At 38.6% G+C, this 27,336-nt stretch overlaps 2 protein-coding genes and 1 pseudogene across 2 annotated transcripts in view; 1 reads left to right on the top strand and 2 right to left on the bottom strand.

Moving 5' to 3' along the window:
- Positions 1-16,725, bottom strand: part of LOC146072926 (protocadherin Fat 4-like) — a 37,622-nt gene extending 20,897 nt beyond the window's left edge. Inside the window, exons 1-3 of the mRNA XM_083180099.1 lie at positions 16,620-16,725; positions 10,243-12,539; positions 122-2,440 (exon numbers count right to left, since the gene is read on the bottom strand). Of these exons, the coding sequence (XP_083036225.1) occupies positions 122-2,440; positions 10,243-12,539; positions 16,620-16,725 (4,722 nt within the window). The remainder of the gene's footprint in view (positions 1-121; positions 2,441-10,242; positions 12,540-16,619) is intronic.
- A 1,879-nt stretch (positions 16,726-18,604) lies between these two features.
- Positions 18,605-20,914, bottom strand: LOC146072927 (protocadherin gamma-B2 pseudogene; annotated as a pseudogene).
- Positions 20,915-25,906: 4,992 nt separating this feature from the next.
- LOC146072928 (general transcription factor II-I repeat domain-containing protein 2A-like) lies at positions 25,907-27,334 on the top strand. Its single transcript, XM_083180100.1, has one exon. It carries the CDS (start codon positions 25,907-25,909, stop codon positions 27,332-27,334), a length of 1,428 nt encoding a protein of 475 aa, XP_083036226.1.
- The last annotated feature ends 2 nt before the right edge of the window (positions 27,335-27,336 follow it).

A 27,336-nucleotide genomic window follows, 5' to 3' on the forward strand; every position in this document is an offset into this window, starting at 1 on the left:
TGTAGCTCCCCTATTTGAATTTTGAACTGTGCTGCACCCCTCATCTGGACCCCTCCATGATAGTGATACAATACAATTCATCTAAGGAACAAATTCAGAATGGTTATTAATTTGGTTTTACCTGTACAATGCTGCTGGCAGACAAATTGACATTTGTAGAATCCCTTTCAACCGCAGAATCATCTGTATCAATGAGATTGTCTGTGGGGACATTCTGCACTGGTTTCAGATAGGCAATTTCATTCTGCTTTGAGTCGAGAGTAACACACACATCATAGGAGAATGGATAAGGTAAGCTCCCATCACTGATCTCAGAGGGACATCCCAGGGTGAACTGTGGATACACATTTCTGCTCAGAGCCTCAAAAGATGTTGGAGTATTTGATTTGTGACATTTAAATATGACTGTAGCCAACACTGCCACAATAAACAAAATAGAGATGAGAGCTATGGCTATTACTAGATAAAATGTTACATTAGATGGAGTCTCTGAATTACGAGGTTGGCGTCTTATCTCTGGTTCAAGTTGTTGAAAGTTTTCAGCCACAACCAAGTTCAAAGTGACTGTAGCTGACAGAGAGGGTACACCATTATCCTTCACCAGGACCACAATCTTTTGTCTCAAAGATTCTGTGTCTGGAAGGTCTCGTCCTATCCTGATTTCACCAGTGTGTTGGCCAATGGTGAATAAAGAAGGATCAGGAACTTGTAGAAAGTGATAGGAGAGCCAGGCATTGTGTCCAGAGTCAGCGTCCACTGCAATCACTTTGGTCACTAGATAACCTTTCTCAGCAGAATGAGGGATGAACTCAAATAATGCTGATCCCTCATTGTCTGGTGTTGGGTAGAGAATCTTAGGAGCATTATCATTCTTATCAATGATACATATCCTCACTGTGACATTGCTGCTTAGAGGAGGAGATCCGCTGTCTTTAGCCATCACCTGGAATTGAAATTCTCGCAGCTGTTCATAGTCAAATGATCTCTGAGCATAAATAACTCCGGTCATTGAGTTTATGGAGATGAACGATGACACTGGAATGTTATCGACATTTGTATTTACAATAGAATATACTATCAGAGCATTTTCTTTGTCATCTGGATCTGATGCATAGACACTATGTACTGAAGTTCCTGCTGGGGTGTGCTCCGGAATGTAGGATATATACATTGGTTTATCAAAGACCGGTGGATTATCATTAACATCTGAAATGGTTATATATATAATTTTCTTAGTTACCATTGGAGGAGATCCTTCATCTTCAGCTATAACTGTAATATTATAAGTAGAATTGGTTTCTCTGTCCAGAGGAATAGCAGTTTCTAGCTTATAGTAATTTTTTGAGGATGGTATTAATTTAAGCGCTAGCACATCTATTATTTTACAACTCACATCTCCATATTTTCCAGAATCCAAATCCTTAACATTAATTAATGCCACAAGTGTACCGGGTGCAGAGTTTTCTGGGATTGGTGTAGATAGTGAGGCAAGCACTATCTCAGGTGTATTGTCATTGACATCCACAATCTGTATTAACAAATTACATTGCTCCACTAAGCCACCACCATCTGCTGCCGACACAGTCATTTCATAACTTTGCGTTGCCTCAAAGTCCAGTTCTCCTGTAGTTTTAATAATACCAGTTTCTCGGTCCATCGTGAAGACTTTACGAGCATTTTCAGGAATGTGACTAAATGAATATGTAATCTCCCCATTGGAACCTTCATCTTTATCACTGGCATTTAGATGTAGAACTATAAACCCAATTGGTACATTCTCATTTAGGTTGACTTGATAACTTTTTTGACTGAATACTGGGTAATTATCATTAACATCCTGAACCAGAATATTAATTATGGCAGTTCCAGTTTTCACAGGCTGGCCTCCGTCAAAAGCAGTTAAAATTATTTCATACTTTTTTTGTTTTTCCCGATCCAGTGGCTGCACTAAAAGTAGTTCTGGATATTGCTTTCTGGATTCAGATTTATCTATCAATGTGAAATGTGAATTGGGACTAAGAGCATAGGACTTTAAAGAATTAGTCCCTGCATCTGGATCTCGAGCATTTCCCAGAACAAATCGTGCTCCTGGCAAAGCAGATTCACTTATTCCTATATTGAAAGAATTCTGTGAAAAATTTGGTGAGTTATCATTAATATCCTGAATTTCAATTTTAAATGAATAAACATTCACAGGATTTTCAGCCAAAATCTCAAGCTCCAGAAAGCAGCTCTGCTCTGATCCACATATCTCTTCCCTGTCTATCCTGTCACTGACATATAAATTACCATTTTTTAAACTGATGTTAAAATAATTTCTGTTCTGGGAAACAATCCTTAATTTTCTCATTGTCACTTCATTACTGTTCAATCCCAAATCCTCTGCAATGTTCCCTATAACAGAATTCAGCTTCATCTCCTCTAGAATTGAGTAGTGAAACTGATTAGAAGCAGCCACAGTATAGAAACAAAAGCAGAAAAATATTACTTGCCAAGCCATGTCCTCCATATAATGATGTGCTGGGTTGCTGCAACTGTTTTCTTAGTTTAAAATAAAGATGAATATGATGCTTGATATCCTCAGTGCAAGAGAAGGGTGAAAAATAACCTGGCTGCTTGTTGTTCTGCAGTGACTGAGTATTCCAAAATTCACTAATTCCTCACATTGTTAAGCCAGTTTCTCTGTCTTGTTAGACAAGAGCACCACCATGAGGATAAATGTAGGAAGTACATTTGAAATATACAATTGAACTTATATTTGATTTAAAATATGTTATCAGTAGAAAATAATTATCTTCAAAAATGACAATATATTTAAATGCAATTTACAAAGTATCAAATACAAAAAGTTTGTTTTGTGCTTTTTTACTCTGTAAAGTATTTAAAAGACATTTTATAATGTGAATAATGTATTTAAAGTTTTTTTGCATGAATATAACGACAAAAGATAAGCAGATAATTTAGAAAAGTGCAAAATACACTTTTCCACTTTTAAACTTTTTATTAAAATAAAAATAAAATAAAAAACAAGAATATAGAACAGTTGCACAATGGCCCTTATTCTGATCGGTGCGGAAATTCCCGCATGCGGACGGACCGCCGATGTTGATCGTCTGCGCATGTGCAGAGGTCACTCTGCGCATGTGCAGGCGATTTCGCCGCACGGATTCTTTATACGCCGCACAGGGGGCGTAGAGGGGCGTGAGGGGCTACTTAGCCTCATTACCCTATGCATACGCCCCGCGTTTCATGGGCGTTCCCATGCAAACGCGGGGCGTATGCATGGTAATGAGGCCGTGACGCGTGGGTACGGGGCGGGCATCTGACATCGCCGGATGTCAGCTGCCCGCCCCCATACATGATTTCACACGGACAAGTGTCCGTGTGGTCTTGTGTTGCGGGACCTGGTGGAGCGTGCGGCCCTGCATTCGATGTTCGGCGACCATCGAATGCAGGGGCTGCTCCCAAGACGGAGGAGGCGTATCCCCGTCCAATTTCATGCGGATCGCCACATATCCGCATACGGACGGCAGGTGGCGATCCGTATGGAAGGCGGGGATTCGCCTGCACGGTTGCGGCCGCATATTCTGATCGGGCCGCACCGATCAGAATAAGGGCCAATATGACCAGCCATCAGAAATATAATATGAGGGCTACAGTATATTCTATAACTGCCTTGCATTCATTTCGGCCTTTTCATGTTTGTAGGTATTTACTTATTTATATATTTTAGCAACAATGTACACATGTAACCAAAACTATACTATACCAAAACTTATACCAGTAATAATTATTATAAAAATACTGTGGTTGCAATCATTATGTTGATTGTTTTTTTAAATGTATAAGATATATTTGATTCCCAAGTATAGTTTGTATTTTACAACTATCACACATTATTTAAAGTAGTTTGTCAATATCATTAATGGCAGATACATATGTTTACTAAAGTAAATCATTTAAGTAGTTTAGTCTTATCAGTTTATAAGATTATTTAGTAAAACGTTCAATAAACAGCAATTACAAACTTAGTTTTTCAGCCACCCTTATACAGTACAGTATTTCTCATATTAAGATATTTTTAATTAGATATTTTTAATTGTCATTTCAGTATTGTGAGATGATTATGACACTGAAACAAATATAACATTTTTAGTGTATCAAATAATGTATTTTTATGTATAGGGAATACAGGATTATTTTAGTGTAAAATTACATAGAGAACATTTTGGGCCCAATTCAGGTTCATTCAAAAGGGCAGCAACTTTGCAGTCTAATCAATAATCGAACAGCAGTACATGTGCGTGGTATGCAGTGCACAAGCGTGAGCTGTCCGCCAAAGGCACCGAGCAAAGGCTCGCCTTCACTAGCAGGGTGATCGACACCCTGCAGGCATTTGGGGGGTGTCATCACAGAAAATGCAAGTGATTGCTTGCTGTTGGGAAGGACATCAATGGACTGCATTATATACTGCATTATATACTGTATATTTAAGTATATAATGTGGGTTTGCCTGCAGTGAATGTGCTGTGGGCAACCACTTATCATGACATTCTGCAAATGATAGGCCTAGAAATCTTTTATTCTCCAAAATGTTCAACTTTTTGAGATTTCAGCGTTATTCTGAATCTGAAATAAATGCCAACTGACCATAACATAAAACCAACCCTCCCAACATTTAAAAATGCCTTAAACATCGCTAAAGAATCATAAGTGTGCCATGGACTTATCATTTTAAAAACAAAGGAACCGGGTTTCAAAAATAGAATTGCACATTAATACACAAAACTACCACAGCGATGTCAGAGATGTGATCAATGTCACCTGGACAAAACAATACTGTACATCAGTGGTACCCAAACTGTGCCTTGGCACCCTTGGTGCTTTGGGACACTTGCTGGGGTGCCTTGGCTTGGTGGTCCATGAGTATTTCAAATTGATATTGGTCAGTATAGAAGGCAAAACCAGTGCTTGTAGCTTCCCATAATATAATATGTGGACAAGCTGAAGTGAATCCTGTTCCTTACCACATAACTAACCCTAATGATGACCTACTGTATAAACAACATTTTCTTAATTTATTATTTTTATAAGGTGCCATGAACAAAATTCTGATACTCTAGGGTGCCGTGATTCAAAAACATTTGGGAACCCCTGCTGTATATGATTTAAAAAAAACTATAGGTTTAAGGTTTGTAAATATTTAAAATCCTAAATAAAACATGGTTCATCTAATTTGCGTTGGGTCTCTACAGACAGGAAGTGATTTGCATACTACAGGAAACTGCCTAGCATTTCATAGCCTTAATCTGTCATATGTCTCATTCAGAAATGTACTCAAATCTGATGATTTGTTAACATTTCCAGGGGTGGAGCACATGCATAGGACCCATTTTGTTTTTGTGTACAACCGTTCTGGTTATTATTATTGGGGGCAGGGAGTGGGCAGAGCTGGGCAGAGTCCCTTAAAACATATGTACAGATGGAGCCAGCCTGGTTCTTGCCAGGGCTGGCGATTCCATCACCAGCCCCCGCCAGCCGGCTGCTCCCGCCAGAGGGCACACCCAAGATGCTTGTGCTCACTGTGGCGATGGAGCTCCCCGCCACCTCCCCCACGACCATCGATGATCCCCATCACCACCCCGACCCCCCCTAACCCTGCCCATCTCCCTGAAGCGGAGATGGGCAGGGACCCGCTACCCAGCAGCCGAGAGACTGGGATGCGCGTGCGCCTAAGATGCACGCACGTCTCAGTCTGATGGAGTCTCTCTCCCCTGGCTCTCGCCAGCGGGGACGTTCTGTCGAGAGCTGAGCAAACTTTAGAGGACCTCCATCTGTATGTCACCTTTATTTCCTGGGACTGCCGGGCCCATGGTCTGGTCTTTTGATACAAACTTCATGGCCTCAGCTTCTTTGATGTTGGGACCAACACAGAAGCACTGTATCCATCTGTGAATCAGGCCCATCATTTCTACAGTCACTGTGAACCCTATGGTTGGGTTCTCAAGTGTTTTCAGATTTTCAGTGTTCACGTGGGAACTGGTCATTAGTAAATTTCAGATTTTCAGCATTGTAATGTGAATCCATCAATGTATTTTAGTTGAGTAAAGTCGATTTTTTTCTTTACCCCATTACTTAATAAGTAAAACTACAATTTGTATAGTTGCCTCCTTCCCCCTCACAAAATAATCAAAAATCAATCTTTAGTAAATATAGCACAAGTAGTATATAAAGATGTAAGGTAGATGCAGATTGTTCTCCCTGTGCTCTGATGAGGAAGAATGTTTAAAAAGTGAAGGTAGGAACATACTATATATATTCAAATGATCTAAGAAGAATGAAATCCATGTAAATTAGTAAGAAATGTCCAATTAAGCACTGATTTTCTTCAATTGGTGGACCAAGAACAAAATCAATCAATGGCTAGATACATAACAGATGTCATGTAGGACTTGAAGTAGAGGCAAATTGAGATTACAGTCCCAATTTTAAAATTGTATTTTGAAAAGTAGAATTACTTATTGAATTATTTATTGAAAAAGTTCCCCTGAGTGCCGCAGTTTCTTCGCACCTATTGAATCCATCACTGAGGGCACCGGGGTCAGTGAACCCTATCTGGGAGAGTGCCAGGCCGCCACCCCATGTCTATAGTTGTTCATATATATTAACAGCAATTATTTTTTTTTATTATATATTATACCATTCATTTTTTTACTGGTTTAGCAATATTAGAGTTTTTGGTCTTGGCCATCTTTCCCACTTATGCAGTTTTAACTTGCAGATTTTTTATTTCCTATTGTACCTAATCCTTACCTTCTATAATTTTCCCATAGATTACTGGAATAACTGTATGTACATTAGCATGCTACACATCCACATGGGTGTACTGTATAGATTGTTTCTAAATAGTTCCGCTCCCGATAGAAAATCCAGGTAGCCCATGCCTCCTACTCTCCCTAATCCAAATTTCCTAACTTCCAGGACAAAGGTGACAACAAGTGGGATTATTCCACCTAAATTTTTGCCAATTCTATATTTCGAAGTTTTCATTTTTTTTATTAAGCACAAAGTATAAAATAAATTAGCAAGAATCTACATGAAATACATACAGTCTCTCGTAGTACACAACAGTATATTATATTAGGGAGTACTGTCTTTGATTCTTTGCCTGAAACTCTCAACTTTACAGGAGAACAGATTGCACTTTTTGTACAGTGTTGCATTAATTAGGTAATAATAAAAATATACAGTTGTTGGGCCATGCAACACAAGTATTGGATCAGTTTTTATCAGGAAAGTGACATGTAGAAACTAAAACAACTAGAAGTAGATATGGAGTTACCGGCTATAACAACAGATTTTTCTGATTAGTTTATAATTTTACTGACTGCTTGCAATGGTTCAGTGTACTGTATGTAAAACACAACCCTAAACAATAACAACACCATTGATATAGTACTGTGTGTTCTAGTCTCAATGAATTACATAAGATGATACAATAAATGAGTTATTCAAAGTCAAAAACACAGAAAAACTGTAAGAATATCTATAAACAGAAATTAGACATATAGGAACAGTGTGAATCGCATTTGCCGCAGTGTTTAAATGGCATCAGTGGCACTGCATCTTGCACTCTTTTCCCAACTGTGGGGTAGAGAACAGTTTTGTATAAGATCAGGCTGCCATAAAGAGAAATAATTTGCCCATAATTGAACACATGGTAAAATCCCTGCAGCTGCCAATATCATCAGCCATGGGGACATTTGCTAGTGCATACACTTACAAAGTTGTTATGAGTTTCTCTCCCACTTTAAGGTCTGACCTAATCTCCTTCGCACTCCCATAAGTCTTCGATATGCAAATGAATGGCAACTGATTACTATCTCCCAATCTCCCTTCAAAGATTTTGCTTGTGTTGCTCCCTACCTCTTTGTTTCACTCTCCCTACCAGACTCTTCCCCTCTATATAAACGTCATCTGGGTTCTCAAGAAGGGTTCCCACTTCTTCATCAAACCCAACCAGCTCTCATCATAACCTTTTGTTTTACGCTCACTTTTTCCCCTGTGTGTGTCACCCCTATCTCTCTGCCAACACCTTTAGAATTTAAGCTCTCATGAGCATGGATCGCTAACCCTTATGTGCTTTTCCTTTCTTTTACTTATACTATTATCTAATCCACTCTGCATACAATGACTCCTAACCATTGGTGCTCCATCCTACTGCTTATTTGAGTGTTAATGCCGCAATGTTCTTCTCTTGGATTTTCTTCTACTGTAAGTGATTTCTTGTTGGATCATTTGTTTATGTACTTTGTTAGGTGCTGTCGAACCATTGTAAAAATCTAAAAATAAAAGATATTAATGGTGTCATTTAGGGAATGGTACAGAGATTACAGTGGGTAGTTGAGCTCACAACTGCCATTTTCAATTAGTACAAGCATTTGCCGATGACTTCACTTACACGCACCTGCAAACATTTTTTTGTTTCAGGTTTTATAGTTATATTGCTGTGCATTGGGACCCTGTCATATGAGTAGCCCACATAACCAGCTGTGCTATAGAGACTGGTGGCAGCAGCACCCTCACCCGCCAATCACACCAAGGTTACTGTGTGCCCTATGAACAGTCTATTATGTAGCCTATCTTAATCAAGTAAACTTGGAACAAAGCATTTGCCCCCTATCCCTTACGAGTAATGCACAATGGTGTCACATCAGTCTCTCTTTCATTGATGACAATACATTTTGTTTTTGTTATTGCACAGCTTTTGATGGATCTACAGTAGATGAAATGTGCAGGTTTTTTTTTTAGAAGTATATACTACAATATTTTTAAGTTTTCACGAAAAACAGTTCAGTCGTAAACTTAAAACCAACTGACAGGTACAATGTTCTTATAATAATAGTACAGATTTATAAAATTAGAATTACGGTCTGGTCCTTTTGATATATAGATTATAGCAGCCACTAGTAAAAAATAAATAAATGTAAAAGTATATCTCATAAAACAGAAAAGAGCACTGAATATTTCTTCATTTGTAGAACACAATCAGTGGCGTAACTTGAAATCTTGCTCTCCCAAGCCAAAAAAGTCTCTGATGCCCCCCCCCCCATAAAAAAAAGAATTAACATATACATAATCTTCCCTACTTTCTCATTGCCAGGGGTTACATGCAGTTACATGCTTGTTGTCAGGGGTTACATGCGGTGCACCCAGCACCCTCCTTCATACACCCATACCCCTTCCTTGCACCCAGCCTCACATGCCCACACCCTAGCCTTGCACCCTCACACACCTATACCCCAGCCCTTCACCCTCCCTCATACACTTATACCCAAGCCCCTCACCCTGCCTCATACCACAAAGCAAGTCCAGCCCTACCCTAGTTATCTGTTTTATCTCTGCTCTGGTACTGTAGCAGGCCGGCTTTTCTGGCCAATCCCTTTAATTTTCACTGCCCACCTAGCAGCAGTGCTGTGGCTGCAGGAGTCATCTCTCCTGGCTAATAGCAATGCAATGCTTTAGTCTTGGTAGCGTGGTGATGCTGCCCTGCTATGGCTCTCAAATATCCGCTGCGGGTCTCTTCCCCGGAGCTGCTGGTTGACTGGCAGGCTAAATGACTGACAGCCAGCAGCCTTTGTGAATGACAGGGGCCCCCCAAGTGCCTGCTGAGAATGTCTCCGGCAGCTGCAGTTCCCGGTGATTTTAAATGCAGCACCGATTTGTTAGCCAATCAGAGCTTGCAGCCCAGAAGCCAATCACAGCGGCTGCCGAGATGCAAGCTCTGATTGGGCTCACGAGCCAGCAGCCCTGGGGGATTCCGACTCTGTGTGTGACTGTACTGTGGGAGCACAGCCGGTGCCGCAGAGCATGTCGCCCACCACAGGCCTGGGGCTTCTTGGTGCAGCAGCAGCTGAGACTGTTTTCATTGTGCTGGGTGCCCCGCAGACCCTGCCGGCGCGGCTCCTCCAAGCTGCCGTGGGGTCTGCCACACCATAGTTACGTCACTGAACACAATGATGCTGTTAACACTAAAGATTTCATTTATCCAAATGTCATAATAATATTATTATGTTAATAGACACGTTAAACAGTTATTTATATTGCTACTGTATATAATATAATAACATTTTCACTGACATTATTGCTATTCATTATATTAATTAAACATAATGATTCAATTACATTTCATTGAAGCAATACAATAATAATGATAATTTGTTTGGCTTTACTATGTCATACCTGTACAATGCTGGAAGACAAATTGGCATCTGTAGCTACAGTTCCAACAGCAGAATCATCTGTGTCAATGAGGTTGTCTGTGGGGACATTCTGCACCGGTTTCAAATAGGCGATTTCATTCTGCTTTGAGTCGAGGGTCACACACACATCATAGGAGAATGGATAAGGTAAGCTCCCATCACTGATCTCTGAAGGACATCCCAATGTGAACTGAGGATATACGTTTCTGCTCAGAGCCTCAAAAGATGTTGGCATATTTGATTTGTGGCACTTAAAAATGATTGTAGCCAACACTGCCACAATAAACAAAATAGAGATGAGAGCTATGGCTATTACTAGATAAAATGTTACATTAGATGGAGTCTCTGAATTACGAGGTTGGCGCTTAATCTCTGGTTGAAGTTGGTGAAAATTTTCAGCCACAACCAAGTTCAAAGTAACTGTAGCTGACAGAGAGGGTACTCCATTATCCTTCACCAGAACCACAATCTTTTGTCTCAAAGATTCTGTGTCTGGAAGATCTCGTCCTATCCTGATTTCACCAGTGTGTTGGCCAATGGTGAATAAAGAAGGATCAGGAACTTGTAGAAAGTGATAGGAGAGCCAGGCATTGTGTCCAGAGTCAGCATCCACTGCAATCACTTTGGTCACTAGATAATCTTTCTCAGCAGAGTGAGGAACAAACTCAAATAATGCTGATCCCTCAGTGTCTGGGGATGGGTAGAGAATCTTAGGAGCATTATCGTTCTTATCAATGATACATATCCTCACTGTGACATTGCTGCTTAGAGGAGGAGATCCGCTGTCTTTAGCCATAACTTGGAATTGAAATTCTCGCAGCTGTTCATAGTCAAATGATCTCTGAGCATAAATAACTCCGGTCATTGAGTTTATGGAGATGAACGATGACACTGGAATGCTATCAATGTTTGTATTAATAATAGAATATACTATCTGAGCATTTTCTTTGTCATCTGGATCTGATGCATGGATACTATGCACTGAAGTTCCTGCTGGAGTGTGCTCCGGAATGTAGGCTATATACATTGGTTTATCAAAGACCGGTGGATTATCATTAACATCTGATATGGTTATATATATAATTTTCTTAGTTACTAGTGGAGGAGATCCTTCATCTTCAGCTATAATAGTTATGTTATAAGTAGAATTGGTTTCTCTGTCCAGAGGAGTAGCAGTTTCTAGCTTGTAATAATTTTTCGAGGATGGTTTTAATTTAAGATTGGGTATATCTGTTATTTGACAACTCACATCCCCATATTTTCCAGAATCCAAATCCTTGACATTAATTAATGCCACAAGTGTACCGGGTGCAGAATCCTCTGGAATTGGTGTAGATAGTGATGCAAGCATTATCTCAGGAGCATTGTCATTTACATCAATAATCTGTATCAATACAGTACACTGCACCACTAAGCCACCACCATCGGCTGCTTCCACAGTCATCTCATAGCTTTGTGTTACTTCAAAGTCCAGTTCTCCTATAGTTTTAATGATGCCAGTTTCTGGGTCCATAGTAAACACTTGACGAGCAGTTTCTGGAATGTGACTAAATGAATATGTAATCTCTGCATTGGAACCTTCATCTTTATCACTGGCATTTAAATGAAGAACTACAAAACCAATTGGTAAATTCTCATTTAAGTTGACTTGATAGCTTTTTTGATTGAATACTGGGTAATTATCATTAATATCCTGAACCAAAATATTAATTGTGGCAGTTCCAGTCTTCACGGGTTTACCTCCATCAAAAGCAGTTAAAATAATTTCATACTTTTGTTTTTTTTCACGATCCAGAGGCTGCATTAAAAGTAGTTCTGGATATTCCTTTCTGGATTCAGATTTATCTACCAATGTGAAATGTGAGTTGGGACTAACAGCATAAGATTGTAAAGAATTAGAATTTAAATCTGGATCTTGTGCATTTGCCAGACCAAATCGTGTGCCTGGCAAAGCCAATTCACTTATTCTTATATTGAAAGTATCCCTGGAAAAAGTTGGTGCGTTATCATTTATATCCTGAATTTCAATTTTAAATGAATAAACATTCACAGGATTTTGAGCCAAAATCTCAAGATCCAGAAAGCAGCTCTGCTCTGATCCACATATCTCTTCCCTGTCTATCCTGTCACTGACATATAAATTACCATTTTTTAAACTGATGTTGAAATAATTCCTGTTATGGGAAACCATCCTTAATTTTCTCATTGTAACTTCATTACTGTTCAATCCCAAATCTTCTGCAATGTTCCCTATAACAGAATTCAGCTTCATCTCCTCTAGAATAGAGTAGTGAAACTGATTAGAAGCAGCCACAATATTGAAACAATAGTAGATAAATATTACTTGCCAAGCCATGTCCTCCATATAATGATGTGCTGAGTTTCTGTAACTGTTTCTTTAGCTTCCAAATAAAGATGAAAATAATGCTTAATAGCCTCAATGCAAGAGAAGGGTGAAAAATATCCTGTCTTCTTGTTGATGATCTGCAGTGTCTGAGTCTTATAAAAATCACAAGTTCCTCACATTTTACATTGCAGCTTCTCTGGTATGTTAGGCAAGACCACCACCATGAGGATAAATGTAGGAAGTACATTTGAAATATATAATTGATTGTTCAGAACATATATTTGATTTAAATATTGTATCAATAGAAAATTATTATCTATATACACTTCAAGATATATATTTAAATGTAATTTACAAAGTAATACATACAAAAAGTTTGGAAAAATGAATGAAAATGTATTTCATGCTTGACTCAATTGCAAGAAGGAAAAAAAAGGAGACGTCTCTCTAAATAACAAGATTGAATTTTCACTATATCTACTGTACGATCATACAATGAAGGCAAAATAATTGAATGTTGCTTGTCTCTGAAAAAGCTAAATTGTTTATTTCCAACTGATATTTGTAATTTGGTACTGTATATATTCTTCTTGCATTTTTTTAAACTTCTTTTTATTAAGCACTTTCAAGTTAATCAAGAAATGTACATGTACAGTTATTGATAACTGTACATACAGGTTGAGTATCCCGTATCCAAATATCCGTTATCCAAATTATTCCGAAAACCATACATTCCAGAAAGTGAAAATATATATATATTTTTTTTTGATAAAAACTCACTGGGGACATTTGTAACAGCCCTACTAAGGACATGATATGTAACTGCAGTATATATGTACAAGAAAATGATTGCTTGGCATTCAAATTCAATATCTGAGATAGTACACAAATTTTGTTTCATGTTTTGAAACCTTGTTTTTTGAAAAAATAAAATATATATTTGTGTGAATTTCATGTGTTTGATGTGTTTATACAGCATAAATGCAAGATACTTCAAAATACATCACTGAAACATTAAAATATTCCGAAATACGGAATAATCCGTTATCCAAAATTCTCCTGGTCCCGAGCATTTTGGATACGGGATACTCAACCTGTATACATTTCTTGTTTAACTTGAAAGTTTATTTTGTGCTTATTTACTATTTAAAGTATTTTAAAGACATTTTAGGTAAATAATGTACCTAAAGTTTTTTTGCATGCTTATAATGACAAATGATAACCAGATAATTTAGAAAAAGTGCAAAATACACTATTCTAAAGTCATGAATATTTTTAATGCTTTACATATTTTAGCAACAATGCACACATTCTACTAAAACTATGCTATACCAAAAATGATACCAGTAATGTTTATTGTCACAATACTGTAGCTTCAATCATTACGTTAATTGTTACAATAAGTTTCTTTTAAATGTATTAGATGTATTTGATTTTCACGTATAGTTTGTATTTTACAACTATCACACATTATTTAAAGTAGTTTGTCAATATCTTTAATGGCAGATACAAACATGTGTACTCAACCGCATAAATTAAGTAGTTTTGTCTTTGTCAGCATAAAAGACTATTAAGTAACAGTTTTTAATAAACAGTCATTAGGAACTTAATTGTTCAGCCCCGTTTTATTTCTCTTATTAAGTTATTTTCAAATAATTTTATTATTTCAATGTTGTGGGATCATTATGGCACTTTGAAACCCATATAACATTTTTAGTGTATCGAATAATGTATTATTTATGTATATGAAATACAGGATTAATTGGCTGTAAAATTACATATATAGCAGACAATGCATTTTATTAGTGCAAATAGTCATTTGCACATGTAATTTAAAACTCACTAAATCTCACAATGACATACAAATCAATGGACTGCATTATACAGTATGTAAAGATGTACAGGTTTGCTTGTAGTGAATGTGCTATGGGCAAACACTTATCATGACATTCTCCAAATTATAGTCCTAGAAATCTTTTATTCTCGAAAATGTTCTCTTTTAGAGATATCAGCCTTATAATGAATCTGTAATAAATGCCAACTGACCAGAGCATAAAACCAAACCTCCCAACATTTTAAAATGCTAAAAACATCACTAAAGAATCCTGTGTGCCAGGGACATATCATGTGCATCAAAAATGAGTTGGAAAAATAGAATTGCATCAAAACACAAAACTACCACACTGATGTCATAGTGATGTCAGAAATAATATGAGCAATGACATCAGGTATAAAACCAGGACAAAACAATACTGTACATAATAAAAAAAACTACAGGTGTGTAAATATTTTAAATCCTAAATAAAGCATTGCTCAAATAAACAAAAACACGGTAGTGCATCTGCGCATGCACAGGACCCATTTTGTGGTTCCTCTAATTTGACCCATGGGTCTCTTCAGACAGGAAGTGATTTGCATACTACAGGAAACTGCCTAGCATTTCATAGCCTTCATTTGTCATAGGGCCTCATTCAGAAATGTACTCCAATCCGATGATTTTTGAACATTTCCATTGGTGGAGTACATGCATAGGACCCATTATGTTAATGTGCACAACAGTTCTGGTGTCATTACTAGTAGTGGGGGCAGGCAGTGGGCAGAGCTGGGCAGTGTCCCTTAAAACAGGGGTATGTCACCTTTATTTTCTCCAAGTGCAGGACCCATGATCTGGTCTTCCGATACAAACTTCCTGACCTCAGCTACATTGCAGTTGGGGCCAATCGTCCACAGACACAGCAGCAATGCATCCATCTCTGAACAGGCCATAATTCCTCTTTGAACCGTATGGTTGGGTTCGCAAGTGTTTCCATTCTGCATCTGTTCCTACGATGTTATTAACATCAGGACTGGTTCATTGACAGATACTATGATGATTGCAATTGAGATTGTGCATGTTAAGCAAGTACAAAAAAAAGCAAAACCCCCAGGGACAGAGATGCCCACTGAAGCAATCACAAAGACACAGCAGTTGAACGTTCTTAAAAAAGTCTAGAACTTTTTTATAATACATTAATAATACATTTTAGCAACAATTTAAATCATGTACCAATCTAACAAACTTTTAATGTACCACACAGACACAAACACACACTCATAATATATGAGTTCAATATGTTCATATTATCAAAACAGCTGCAATCATTGTGTTTCTGTTTTCAACAAAGTTTCCTTTAAACTTATAGGGGAGTATTCAATGTGTACCGATATTTCTGACAGTCAGAAATATATGCACACAACTATTCAATGTGGCCATTTTTTAACGCTTTTTGTCCATGCAGATTCAGTTATATAGCCAAAACCATAAGGGAAGTTAAGCCAAAATCACACTGTGTGTATGATCCTTAAGAAGTTGATGAATATTAACATATTAACCTTGATACTCATGGAAGATATCGAAAATTTACAGAAAATGTAGCTTAATATTAAAAGTAAATTTCCCTTTGGATCTTGCAAAATTCCTTTCTCCGCATAGTAAAATCATTTTTGTCTTTTTCTTTTTCCACCATCCACTAACGTCATCAAGTATATCTAATACAATCAATTCTCTCTTCAACCACTATAGTTAAGGAGATTGAGCAGTTTTCAAATTGTAAGAGTGAATTATAACGAGTTAGATATTACGGCAGACATGTCCGAGGATTCCTACAGCCCCAAAATGGAGCTAAATTATTACTTGCACTAACACTATTAGAAGACATCCATATCATCTCTAACTGTCTTTCTTTCCCTTCCTGAATGTCTCAATGCTTTTTTTAAACTATGCATGGTAAGACTGATCATCTTCCCACCTTCCCATATAACTTCACTTTCATTAATTTCATTATCTATTTACAACACAATGATCTCATTTAGTCCCAAGTGTGCTGCCTTGGAGTTATCCTTGACTCCTCCCTCTCCTTTAAGCCAAACACTCAATACATTTCACACCCATGCCATTCCTATCTTCAAAATATTTCTATGATCAGACTCTTCCTACCCCCAAGTTTCTACTGAGACCCTCATCCACTCACTGGTCATCTCCAGATTGGACTTCTGTAACCAACTCCTATCTGGAATATCTTGCCACTCTAATCTTTCCTCAATGCTGCTGCCTGGCTCATCTTCCTCTTCAAACATACCACATCAGCCATATATTTCCTAAAATCCCTGTATTGGCTCTCATCCACCTTCAGATCCTAATTCAAATATATCCCACGTACTTACAAAGCTGCTATGAGTTCCTCTGCCAACTCAATTTCTGAAATCATCTCTTTCACACTCTTGCAAGTCTTTGCTATGAAAAAAAAAAATCTTCTCTCCTGTCAACTGATCACTTTCTCCCACTCTCGCCTCCAAGAGTTGGCTTGTACTGCTCTAAAATTATTTCACTCTCCATATCAGAGTCTTCATATCTATATAAACCTTCAACTGGCTTCCTAAGAACCATTTCTTCATCAAACAAAGCCAGCTCTCACCCTAACCCTTTTTTCCATGCTCACTGTTTTCCCCTTGTGTGTCACCCATATCTGTCTGCCCACCTCTTTTGAATTTAAACTCTTATGAACATGGCCCTCTAACCCTCATGTGCATTGCCTTCCCTTATTTATACTTTTATCTACTCCATTCTGCATGCTATGGCTCCTAACCATTGGTGTTCCATCCTACTGCTTATATAAGTGTTATAACAGCTGCTCCAGCAATATACTTGTCTTGGATTCTCTTCTACTCTAAGCGATGTCTTGTTGGCTCATTTATTTATTTATTTATTAACAGTTTCTTATATAGCGCAGCATATTCTTATTTAGTGTAAATGTATTTATTTCTTATATAGCGCAGCATATTCCGTTGCGCTTTACAAAGGAGACAGTCATACAACAAACAGGGTATTTACAGACAGTCAAAAGGTAGGAGGGCCCTGTTCGCACTCTTACAATCTATAGGGAAATAGGCATTGATACATAAGGATAGATACTGTATTCTTTATTGCATCGATTCCACCAGAATGCAAGGTTCTACGACTGGTTCTGGTATTTGATAAGCTTGCCTGAAGAGATGAGTTTTTAGGGAACGCTTATAGGTTTGGAGACTGGAGGAGAGTCTTATTGTGCTTGGGAGGGCATTCCACAGAGTGGGTGCAGCCCGAATAAAGTCCTGCAGTTGGGAATGGGAGCGAGTAATGAGTGTGGATGAGAGACGCAGATCTTGGGAGGAGCGTTGAGGTCGTGTTGGATGTATTTTGCTGGTGCTGTTGAACCATTGTGACAATATATAAATAAAAGATGTAATTTAGGGAAAGGTGCATATATGAAAGTGGGCAATGGAGCTCAAATCTGCCATTTTATATTAGTACAAGCATTTGCCAATTTACCGGCTTGCACCTGCCAACATATTTTTTTGTTTGAGGTGTTATAGTTTTATTGCTGTGCATAGGGGCCCAGTCATCTGAGTGGCCCATATAACCAGTAGTGCTATACAGACTGGTGCCAGCAGCGCCTTCACCCACCACTCACACCAAGGTCCCTGTGTGCCCTATGAATAGACTTCTATGTAGCCTATCTTAATCAAGAAAATTTGGAACCAACGCAGTCCCCCCTACCAGCCGTGCACATTGGTGTCACATTGATCTCTCTATCATTGATGACAAAACATTTTGTTTTTGTTATTGCACAGTTTTAGCTTGATGGATCTTTGTATCAACATAAAACCAACTGACAGTCACAACTTTCTTATAATGTTAATATAGATTCATACAATTATAATTACTGTCTGGTCCTTTTGATATATTCATTATAGCAGCCATTTGTAAAAAATAAAAAGCTAAAGATTTCAAGTATCCACATGTCAAAGTTATGTTATTATGTTAAATGTCACATTGAGAAGTTATTTATATTGCTACTGTATATTATACATTTTGACGGACATAATTTCTACTGATTATATTAATTAAACATAATTATGCAATCAAATTTATTTTAAGCAACATAATAATAATGGCAATACATTTGATATGATTTTGTCATACCTGTACAATGCTGGAAGACAATTTGGCATCTGTAGCTACAGTTCCAACAGCAGAATCATCTGTGTCAATAAGGTTGTCTGTTGGGACATTCTGCACTGGTTTCAGATAGGCAATTTCATTCTGCTTTGAATCAAGGGTCACACACACATCATAGGAGAATGGATATGGTAAGCTCCCATCACTGATCTCTGATGGACATCCCAGGGTGAACTGTGGATATACGTTTCTGCTCAAAGCCTCAAAGGATGTTGGCATATTTGATTTGTGACACTTAAAAATGATTGTAGCCAACACTGCCACAATAAATAATATAGAGATGAGAGCTATGGCTATTACTAGATAAAATGTTACGTTAGATGGAGTATCTGAATTACGAGGTTGGCGCTTTATCTCTGGTTGAAGTTGTTGAAAATTTTCAGCCACAACCAAGTTCAAAGTAACTGTAGCTGACAGAGAGGGTACACCATTATCCTTCACCACAACCACAATTTTTTGTCTCAAAGATTCTGTGTCTGGAAGGTCTCGTCCTATCCTGATTTCACCAGTGTGTTGGCCAATGGTGAATAATGAAGGATCAGGAACTTGTAGAAAGTGATAGGAGAGCCAGGCATTGTGTCCAGAGTCAGCATCCACTGCAATCACTTTGGTCACTAGATAACCTTTCTCCGCAGAGTGAGGAACAAACTCAAATAATGTTGATCCCTCATTGTCTGGTGATGGGTAGAGAATCTTAGGAGCATTATCATTCTTATCAATGATACATATGCTTACTGTGACGTTGCTACTTAGAGGAGGAGATCCTCTGTCTTTAGCCATCACCTGGAACTGAAATTCCCGCAGCTGTTCATAGTCAAATGATCTCTGAGCATAAATAATTCCGGTCATTGAGTTTATGGAGATGAACGATGACACTGGAATGCTATCAATGTTTGTATTAATAATAGAATATACTATCTGAGCATTTTCTTTGTCATCTGGTTTATCAAAGACCGGTGGATTATCATTCACATCTAATATGGTTATATATATCATTTTCTTAGTTACTAGTGGAGGAGATCCTTCATCTTCAGCTATAATAGTTATGTTATAAGTAGAATTGGTTTCTCTGTCCAGAGGAATAGCAGTTTCTAGCTTGTAATAATTTTTCGAGGATGGTTTTAATTTAAGATTGGGTATATCTGTTATTTGACAACTCACATCCCCATATTTTCCAGAATCCAAATCCTTGACATTAATTAATGCCACAAGTGTACCGGGTGTAGAATCCTCTGGGATTGGTGTAGATAGTGATGCAAGCATTATCTCAGGAGCATTGTCATTGATATCACTGATCTGTATCAATACAGTACATTGCTCCACCAAGCCACCACCATCGGCTGCTTCCACAGTCATCTCATAGCTTTGCGTTGCTTCAAAGTCCAGTTCTCCTATAGTTTTAATGATGCCGGTTTCTGGGTCCATAGTAAACACTTGACGAGCATTTTCTGGAATGTGACTAAATGAATATGTAATCTCTGCATTGGAGCCTTCGTCTTTATCACTGGCATTTAAATGAAGAACTACAAAACCAATTGGTAAATTCTCATTTAAGTTGACTTGATAACTTTTTTGATTGAATACTGGGTGATTATCATTAAAATCCTGAACCAAAATATTAATTGTGGCAGTTCCAGTCTTCACAGGTTTACCTCCGTCAAAAGCAGTTAAAATGATTTCATACTTTTGCTGTTTTTCACGATCCAGAGACTGCACCAAAAGTAGTTCTGGATATTCCTTTCTGGATTCAGATTTATCTACCAATGTGAACTGTGAGTTGGGAGTAACAGCATAAGATTGTAAAGAATTAGAATTTAAATCTGGATCTCGTGCATTTCCCAGACCAAATCGTGCGCCCGGCAAAGCCAATTCACTTATTCTTATATTGAAAGTATCCTTGGAAAAAGTCGGTGCGTTATCATTTATATCCTGAATTTCAATTTGAACTGAATAAACATTCACAGGGTTTTCAGCCAAAATCTCAAGCTCCAGAAAGCAGCTCTGCTCTGATCCACATATCTCTTCCCTGTCTATCCTGTCACTGACATACAAATTGCCATTTTTTGAACTAATGTTGAAATAATTCCTGTTCTGGGAAACAATCCTTAATTTCCTCACCGTCACTTCATTACTGTTCAATCCTAAATCTTCTGCAATGTTCCCTATAACAGAATTCAGCTTCATCTCCTCTAGAATTGAGTAGTGAAACTGATTAGAAGCAGCCACAATATTGAAACAAAAATAGGTAAATATTACTTGCCAAGCCATGTCCTCCATACAATGATGTGCTGAGTTTCTGTAACTGTTTCTTTAGCTTCCAAATAAAGATGAAAATAATGCTTAATATTCTCAATGCAAGAGAAGAGTGAAAAATAACCTGTCTTCTTGTTGATGATCTGCAGTGTCTGAGTATTACAAAAATCAGTAGTTCCTCACATTGTACAGCCAGCTTCTCTGCTATGTTAGGCAAGAGCACCACCATGAGGATAAATGTAGGAAGTACATTTGAAATATATAATTGATTGTTTAGAACATATATTTGATTTAAAATATTTTATCAATATAAAATAATTATCTATAAACACTTCAAGATATATATTTAAATGTAATTTACAAAGTATTAAATACAAAAAGTTTATTTTGTGTTTATTTACTTTGTAAAGTATTTAAAATACATTTTATGTGTATAATGTATTTAAAGTTTTTTGCATGCATATAATGACAAAGGATAAGCAGATCATTTAGAAAAGTGCAGAATACATGTTTCTAATTTTAAACGTTTTATTCCTATTTCTAAAGAATCAAGAATATAGAGCATTTGCACATTATGACCAGCAATCAGAAATGTAATGTAGGGGCTATATGAAATTACTATTGTACCTTGCATTCATTTAAATCTTTCCATATCTGCAGTTATTTACTGTACACATGATCTATCCTAAAGTCGAGAATATTTTTAATGCTTTACATATTTTAGCAACAATGCACACATGTACTAAAACTATGCTATACCAAAAATGATACCAGTAATGTTTATTGTCACAATTCTGTAGCTGCAATCATTATGTTGATTGTTTCAACAAAGTTTCTTTTAAACGTACAAGATATATTTGATTCCCAAGTATAGTTTGTATTTTACAACTATCACACATTATTTAAAATAGTTTGTCAATATCATTAATGGCAGATACAAACATGTGTACACAACCGCATAAATTAAGTAGTTTTGTCTTTGTCAGCATAAAACAATATTAAGTAGAAGTTTGTAATAAACAGTCATTAGGAACTTAATTGTTCATTGTTTATTTCTCTTATTAATATATTTTCAAATAATTTTATTATTTCAGTATTGTGGGATGATTATGACACTTTGAAACCCATATAACATTTTTAGTGTATCAAATAATGTATTATTTCTGTATATGAAATACAGGATCAGTTGAGTGTAAAATTACATATATAGCAGACAACGCATTGTATAAGTGCAAAGTCAAATTCTATGTTTCTATGTTTAAAGTCATTTGCACATGTAACTTAAAACTCCAAAAGTAAACAATAAACAATCACACAATGACATACAAATCAATACACTGCATTATACAGTATGTGAAGATATACAGGTTTGCCTGTAGTTAGGGTGGGCAATCTCGGGATCGGCGGGATCCCAGGATTTGGCCCCAAAATGTCCGGGATTTCAATCCTGGAATTGGAGTATCCAATCCCCGGATTTCGGGATTAGACTGCGCATGTGCAGGCTGCAGCATCCTGTTACAGCTGACCACTCCTGGTCGCACATTAACTCATGACCTCCCCTCCTGCCCAGCTGATGCTGCCGCTAGCCACCCGGAGGCACCAGACAGGCACCCCCGCAGCGCTGCTCTCTGCCCCACTCCCGGCCACCACGCACCCATCAGCCCATGTAAGTAAATCTCTGGGGTGGACAGGGAGTGTTTTTTTTAGGGATGCCAATCCTTACCTGTAGTGCATGTGCTATGGGCAAACACGTATCATGGCATTCTCCAAATTATAGTCCTAGAATTCTTTTATGCTCTAAAATTTTCTCTGTTAGAGATTTCACCCTTATATGTGTCATAAATGCCAACTGAGCAGAGCTTAAAACCAAACCTCCCAACAAAGAATCATAAGTGTGCCATGGACATATCATGTGTGTCAAAAACAAAGCAACCGAGTTTGAAAAATAGAATTGCATCAAAACACAAAACTACCACAGTAATGTCACAGTGATGTCAGAGAGAATGTGATCAATGACACAGATATAAAACCAAGACAAAACAATGCTGTACATAATAAAAAAAACTATAGGTTTGTAAATATTTAAAATCCTAAATAAAACATTGCTCAAATAAACAATAACATGGTAGTATTTCTGCGCATCCATGTTAATATAGATTTATACAATTATAATTGCTGTCTGGTCCTTTTGATATATTCATTATAGCAGCCATTTGTAAAAAAACTAAAGATTTCAAGTACTTATTTGGTTGGGCTTTGGCGCTGCCTATCTATTGAGATCCCTTTGTGGGTGGGCTTGATTGCTGCCTGTGTGGTACGTGCTTGATTTTGGTGTAGAAATGAAGAAATGTAAAAAATGAATTTATGTAAATGGTTTTTATTTTTCAATATGCTGTAAGGTATTGGTTTAGAATGTTAATTTGTTTCTTGGGGGGGGTTGAATTAATTGGTGTTCTCATACACCTAAATGCGGGAATTTTTTCAAAGCCGTGTCACCCTTAGAAGATCCCCGACAGGGGTTCAGGTGACCCTATACCAGTGGTGGCCAGAAGGTCGATCGCGATCTACCAGTCGATCGCGGGCCTTCCGCCGGTAGATCGCGATCGGTATTGTGCCCAGTCCCCTTTGCTGCTGCCCGTGTGCTGGCTGAAGCCTCTCAGGGCTTCAGCGTTCCCAGTGGTGCACTGCGCGGCGGCGCGGGTGCACGGATGACGTCACTGCGCTCCGGCGCATCGGCTCAGTGTAGGACTGGGAACGCTGAAGAAGGAGGGAGCTGCAGAGTTAGCAGACTGCAGAGCGGGCTGTGCGGGCAGAGCGGGCTGAGCGGGCAGAGCGGGCAGCAAGGTACTGTATCATCAGCGTGTGCAAGCGGCTCCTGATAATTAAGCCCGGACCTGTGCTGGAGGGGAGGGGGGTGCCACAAACATAAGGGTGTTAGAAAATGTGAATAAACAACTGAGAACTGTTTTCAAAGCACATATATAACCCAGCAAATTGGATGTTGTTTCATGTTAATGAGGGGGGGGTTCTAAAATCTGGCAAGCATTAACAAGGCAAGCATTTTCTGTAAGGTGCCTTTTTCATTTATGGTGGTTGTTACATGGAGGGAGGTGGCCCCCATGTGTCCCCTATCAGCCAGGGGTGCCCAATGTGTGCTGTATAATTCCATTTGTGTCCCCTATCAGCCAGGGGTGCCCAATGTGTGCTGTATAATTCCTTTGGTACCCCCTTGTGTCACATATCAGCCAGGGGTGCCCAATGTGTGCGGTATAATTCCATTTGTACCCCCTTGTGTCACATATCAGCCAGGGGTGCCCAATGTGTGCTGTATAATTCCATTTGTGTCCCCTATCAGCCAGGGGTGCCCAATGTGTGCTGTATAATTCCTTTGGTACCCCCTTGTGTCACATATCAGCCAGGGGTGCCCAATGTGTGCGGTATAATTCCATTTGTGTCCCCTATCAGCCAGGGGTGCCCAATGTGTGCTGTATAATTCCTTTGGTACCCCCTTGTGTCACATATCAGCCAGGGGTGCCCAAATGTGTGCGGTATAATTCCATTGGTACTCTCATGTCTCCCATATCAGCCAGGGGTGCCCAAATGTGTGCTGTACCATTCCAAGGGTGCCGAAATGTGTGTGGTATAATTCCAAGGGTGCCCAAATGTGTGCTGTACCAAGGGTGCCCAAATGTGTGCTGTACCAAGGGTGCCCAAATGTGTGCGGTATAATTCCATTGGTACCCCCATGTGTCCCCTATCAGTCCAGGGTTGCCCAAATGTGTGCGGTATAATTCCAAGGGTGCCCAAATGTGTGCTGTACCAAGGGTGCCCAAATGTGTGCTGTACCAAGGGTGCCCAAATGTGTGCTGTACCAAGGGTGCCCAAATGTGTGCGGTATAATTCCATTGGTACCTCCATGTGTCCCCTATCAGTCCAGGGTTGCCCAAATGTGTGCGGTATAATTCCATTGGTACCCCCATGTGTCCCCTATCAGTCCAGGGTTGCCCAAATGTGTGCGGTATAATTCCAAGGGTGCCCAAATGTGTGCTGTACCAAGGGTGCCCAAATGTGTGCTGTACCAAGGGTGCCCAAATGTGTGCTGTACCAAGGGTGCCCAAATGTGTGCGGTATAATTCCATTGGTACCTCCATGTGTCCCCTATCAGTCCAGGGTTGCCCAAATGTGTGCGGTATAATTCCATTGGTACCCCCATGTGTCCCCTATCAGTCCAGGGTTGCCCAAATGTGTGCGGTATAATTCCAAGGGTGCCCAAATGTATGCGGTATAATTCCATTGGTACCCCAAATGTGTGCAGTATAATTTCAGGGGTGCCCAAATGTGTTGTCACTTAGGTCACAGAGTCTTTGAGGTGCAGGGTTGAGCAAGGCAAGCCATTGTCTACAAGTCTGAGCGGTCACAGTGCAGGAGCATTTTATCACCTCCACGAGAGTCTTCAAGGAAGAACAGGCAAACTATTGGTAAGTATATCCACTGAGTGTGCTGCTATGGTGGCTAATATGACGTGGGGACTGATATTTATCATGATGTTTTGTTTCCTAGGAGCCTGCTATCACCATGAGTACTGCACAAAATGCCAAGAAGCCAAAAACGTACTATTTCCACTCTGAATGGGAGAATGACTTTTTTTTCACAATGTCAAACTCAAAATGTGTATGTCTGATCTGCCATTCTAAAGTTGCAATTGCAAAAAGAGGGAATCTGGAACGGCATTTTAAAACCATGCACAATAAGTTTGACACCGATTATCCTCCTAAAAGTGAATTGCGGAAGAAGAAAGTTCACCAGCTAAAACTGCACCTTGGCACTCAGCAGTCAGTTTTTACAAGACCTAGTGCTAAATCAAAGGCAGCTACTATTGCATCATTGCGTGTCAGCCACATACTTGCAAAGAAAAAAATTTTTTTTCAAGATGGAGAAATAGTGAAAGAGGCTTTTTTAGAGGCAGCAGATGTATTATTCCAAGATTTTAAAAACAAATCGGAGATTATGTCTTCTATTCAGGATATCCAGCTTTCCAGAAATTCTGTGATGCGACGCTGTGAAGTTATGGCTGACAATTTAGTGGAGCAGTTGCAAAAAGACCAAAAAGAGTGTGTCTTCTTTTCTCTGCAATTTGACGAGTCAACAGACCTGACAGACACATCACAACTTTGCATATTCTCTAGAATGGTTTTTGAAGATATGTCTGCTAAAGAGGAGATGCTAAAAATCCTGCCACTAAAGGGAAAAACTAGAGGGGAAGACATTTTTCAGGCCTTCAAGGAATACATAAAGGACACACAACTACCAATATACAAACTTGTTTCCATAACCACTGATGGAGCACCGTCTATGACCGGAAGGACCAATGGGTTCATTGCCCTGTGCAAACATGATGAAACATTTCCTGACTTCCTGAATTATCATTGCATAATTCATCAGCAAGCTTTGTGTGGTAAAATGCTAAATATGGCTGATGTCATGGATATAGCACTCAAAATTGTAAATTCAATTAGAGCACGAAGTCTTCAGAGGCGTCTCTTCCGATCACAACTTGAAGATAATGAAGCACCACATAATGATCTTTTATTGCACACTGATGTCCGATGGCTAAGTAGAGGTGCATTTCTGCAAAGATTTAGAGAACTACTACCCGAAATCAAAGATTTTTTAGAGTCCAAAGATGTGGAATACAGGCAGTTGGATGACGAACAGTGGCTGCTAGATTTAGCTTTTTTAACAGACATCACAGCCCTGTTAAATGAACTGAATATACAGCTTCAAGGTAAAGACAAAAATGATGTTGAAATGATTGGGTCTATTAACTTCTTTAAGCAGAAACTGAAAATGCTGTGTGTGCGTCTCCAGCAGTACAACCTGCGTGACTTTAAAAATCTTCTCTCTGAGCTAGATGCTCAAAAAAAAGAACATTCGCAACTTGCCATTTCCAGATATATGGAACAGATTGAAAACCTCCAATCAGACTTTGAAAGACGTTTCAAGGACTTCAGATTTCTTGAACCGCTAGCAACATTTTTGTCTTTTCCCTTTGGTACAGACAAGGATATTGATGATATTGCATCCCAAATGTCCTCTCTTTTTCATATGGACACCTCTTCAGTTGCAGATGAAATAATGACTTTGCAAAATGATATTTTTATCAAAGCCCGGTCTTCTGAAGGAAATTTTTGGAAGCTTCTTGCTGAAGAAAAATATCCTAACCTAAGAAAAAGTGCCATGTACATAACAGCACTTTTTGGCTCCACATATCTTTGTGAGTCTGCATTCTCGCATATGAAAATAATCAAATCCAAATACAGATCAAGTCTAACTGATGACCACCTTGACGCCTGCTTACGATTAGGAACGAGTACCTACTGCCCTGAGTATTCAAAGCTTGCTGATGCCATGCAGTGCAAGTCATCTCATACCTAAAT

Source organism: Crinia signifera, chromosome 4 (assembly GCF_055691185.1).
Source record: "Crinia signifera chromosome 4, ASM5569118v1, whole genome shotgun sequence".
Lineage (NCBI taxonomy): Eukaryota > Metazoa > Chordata > Amphibia > Anura > Myobatrachidae > Crinia > Crinia signifera.

What these genes read in the sequence shown, in the direction of transcription:
- LOC146072928 (XM_083180100.1), top strand. Translation starts at nt 25,907, where the DNA reads ATGTCTTCTATTCAGGATATCCAGCTTTCCAGAAATTCTGTGATGCGA.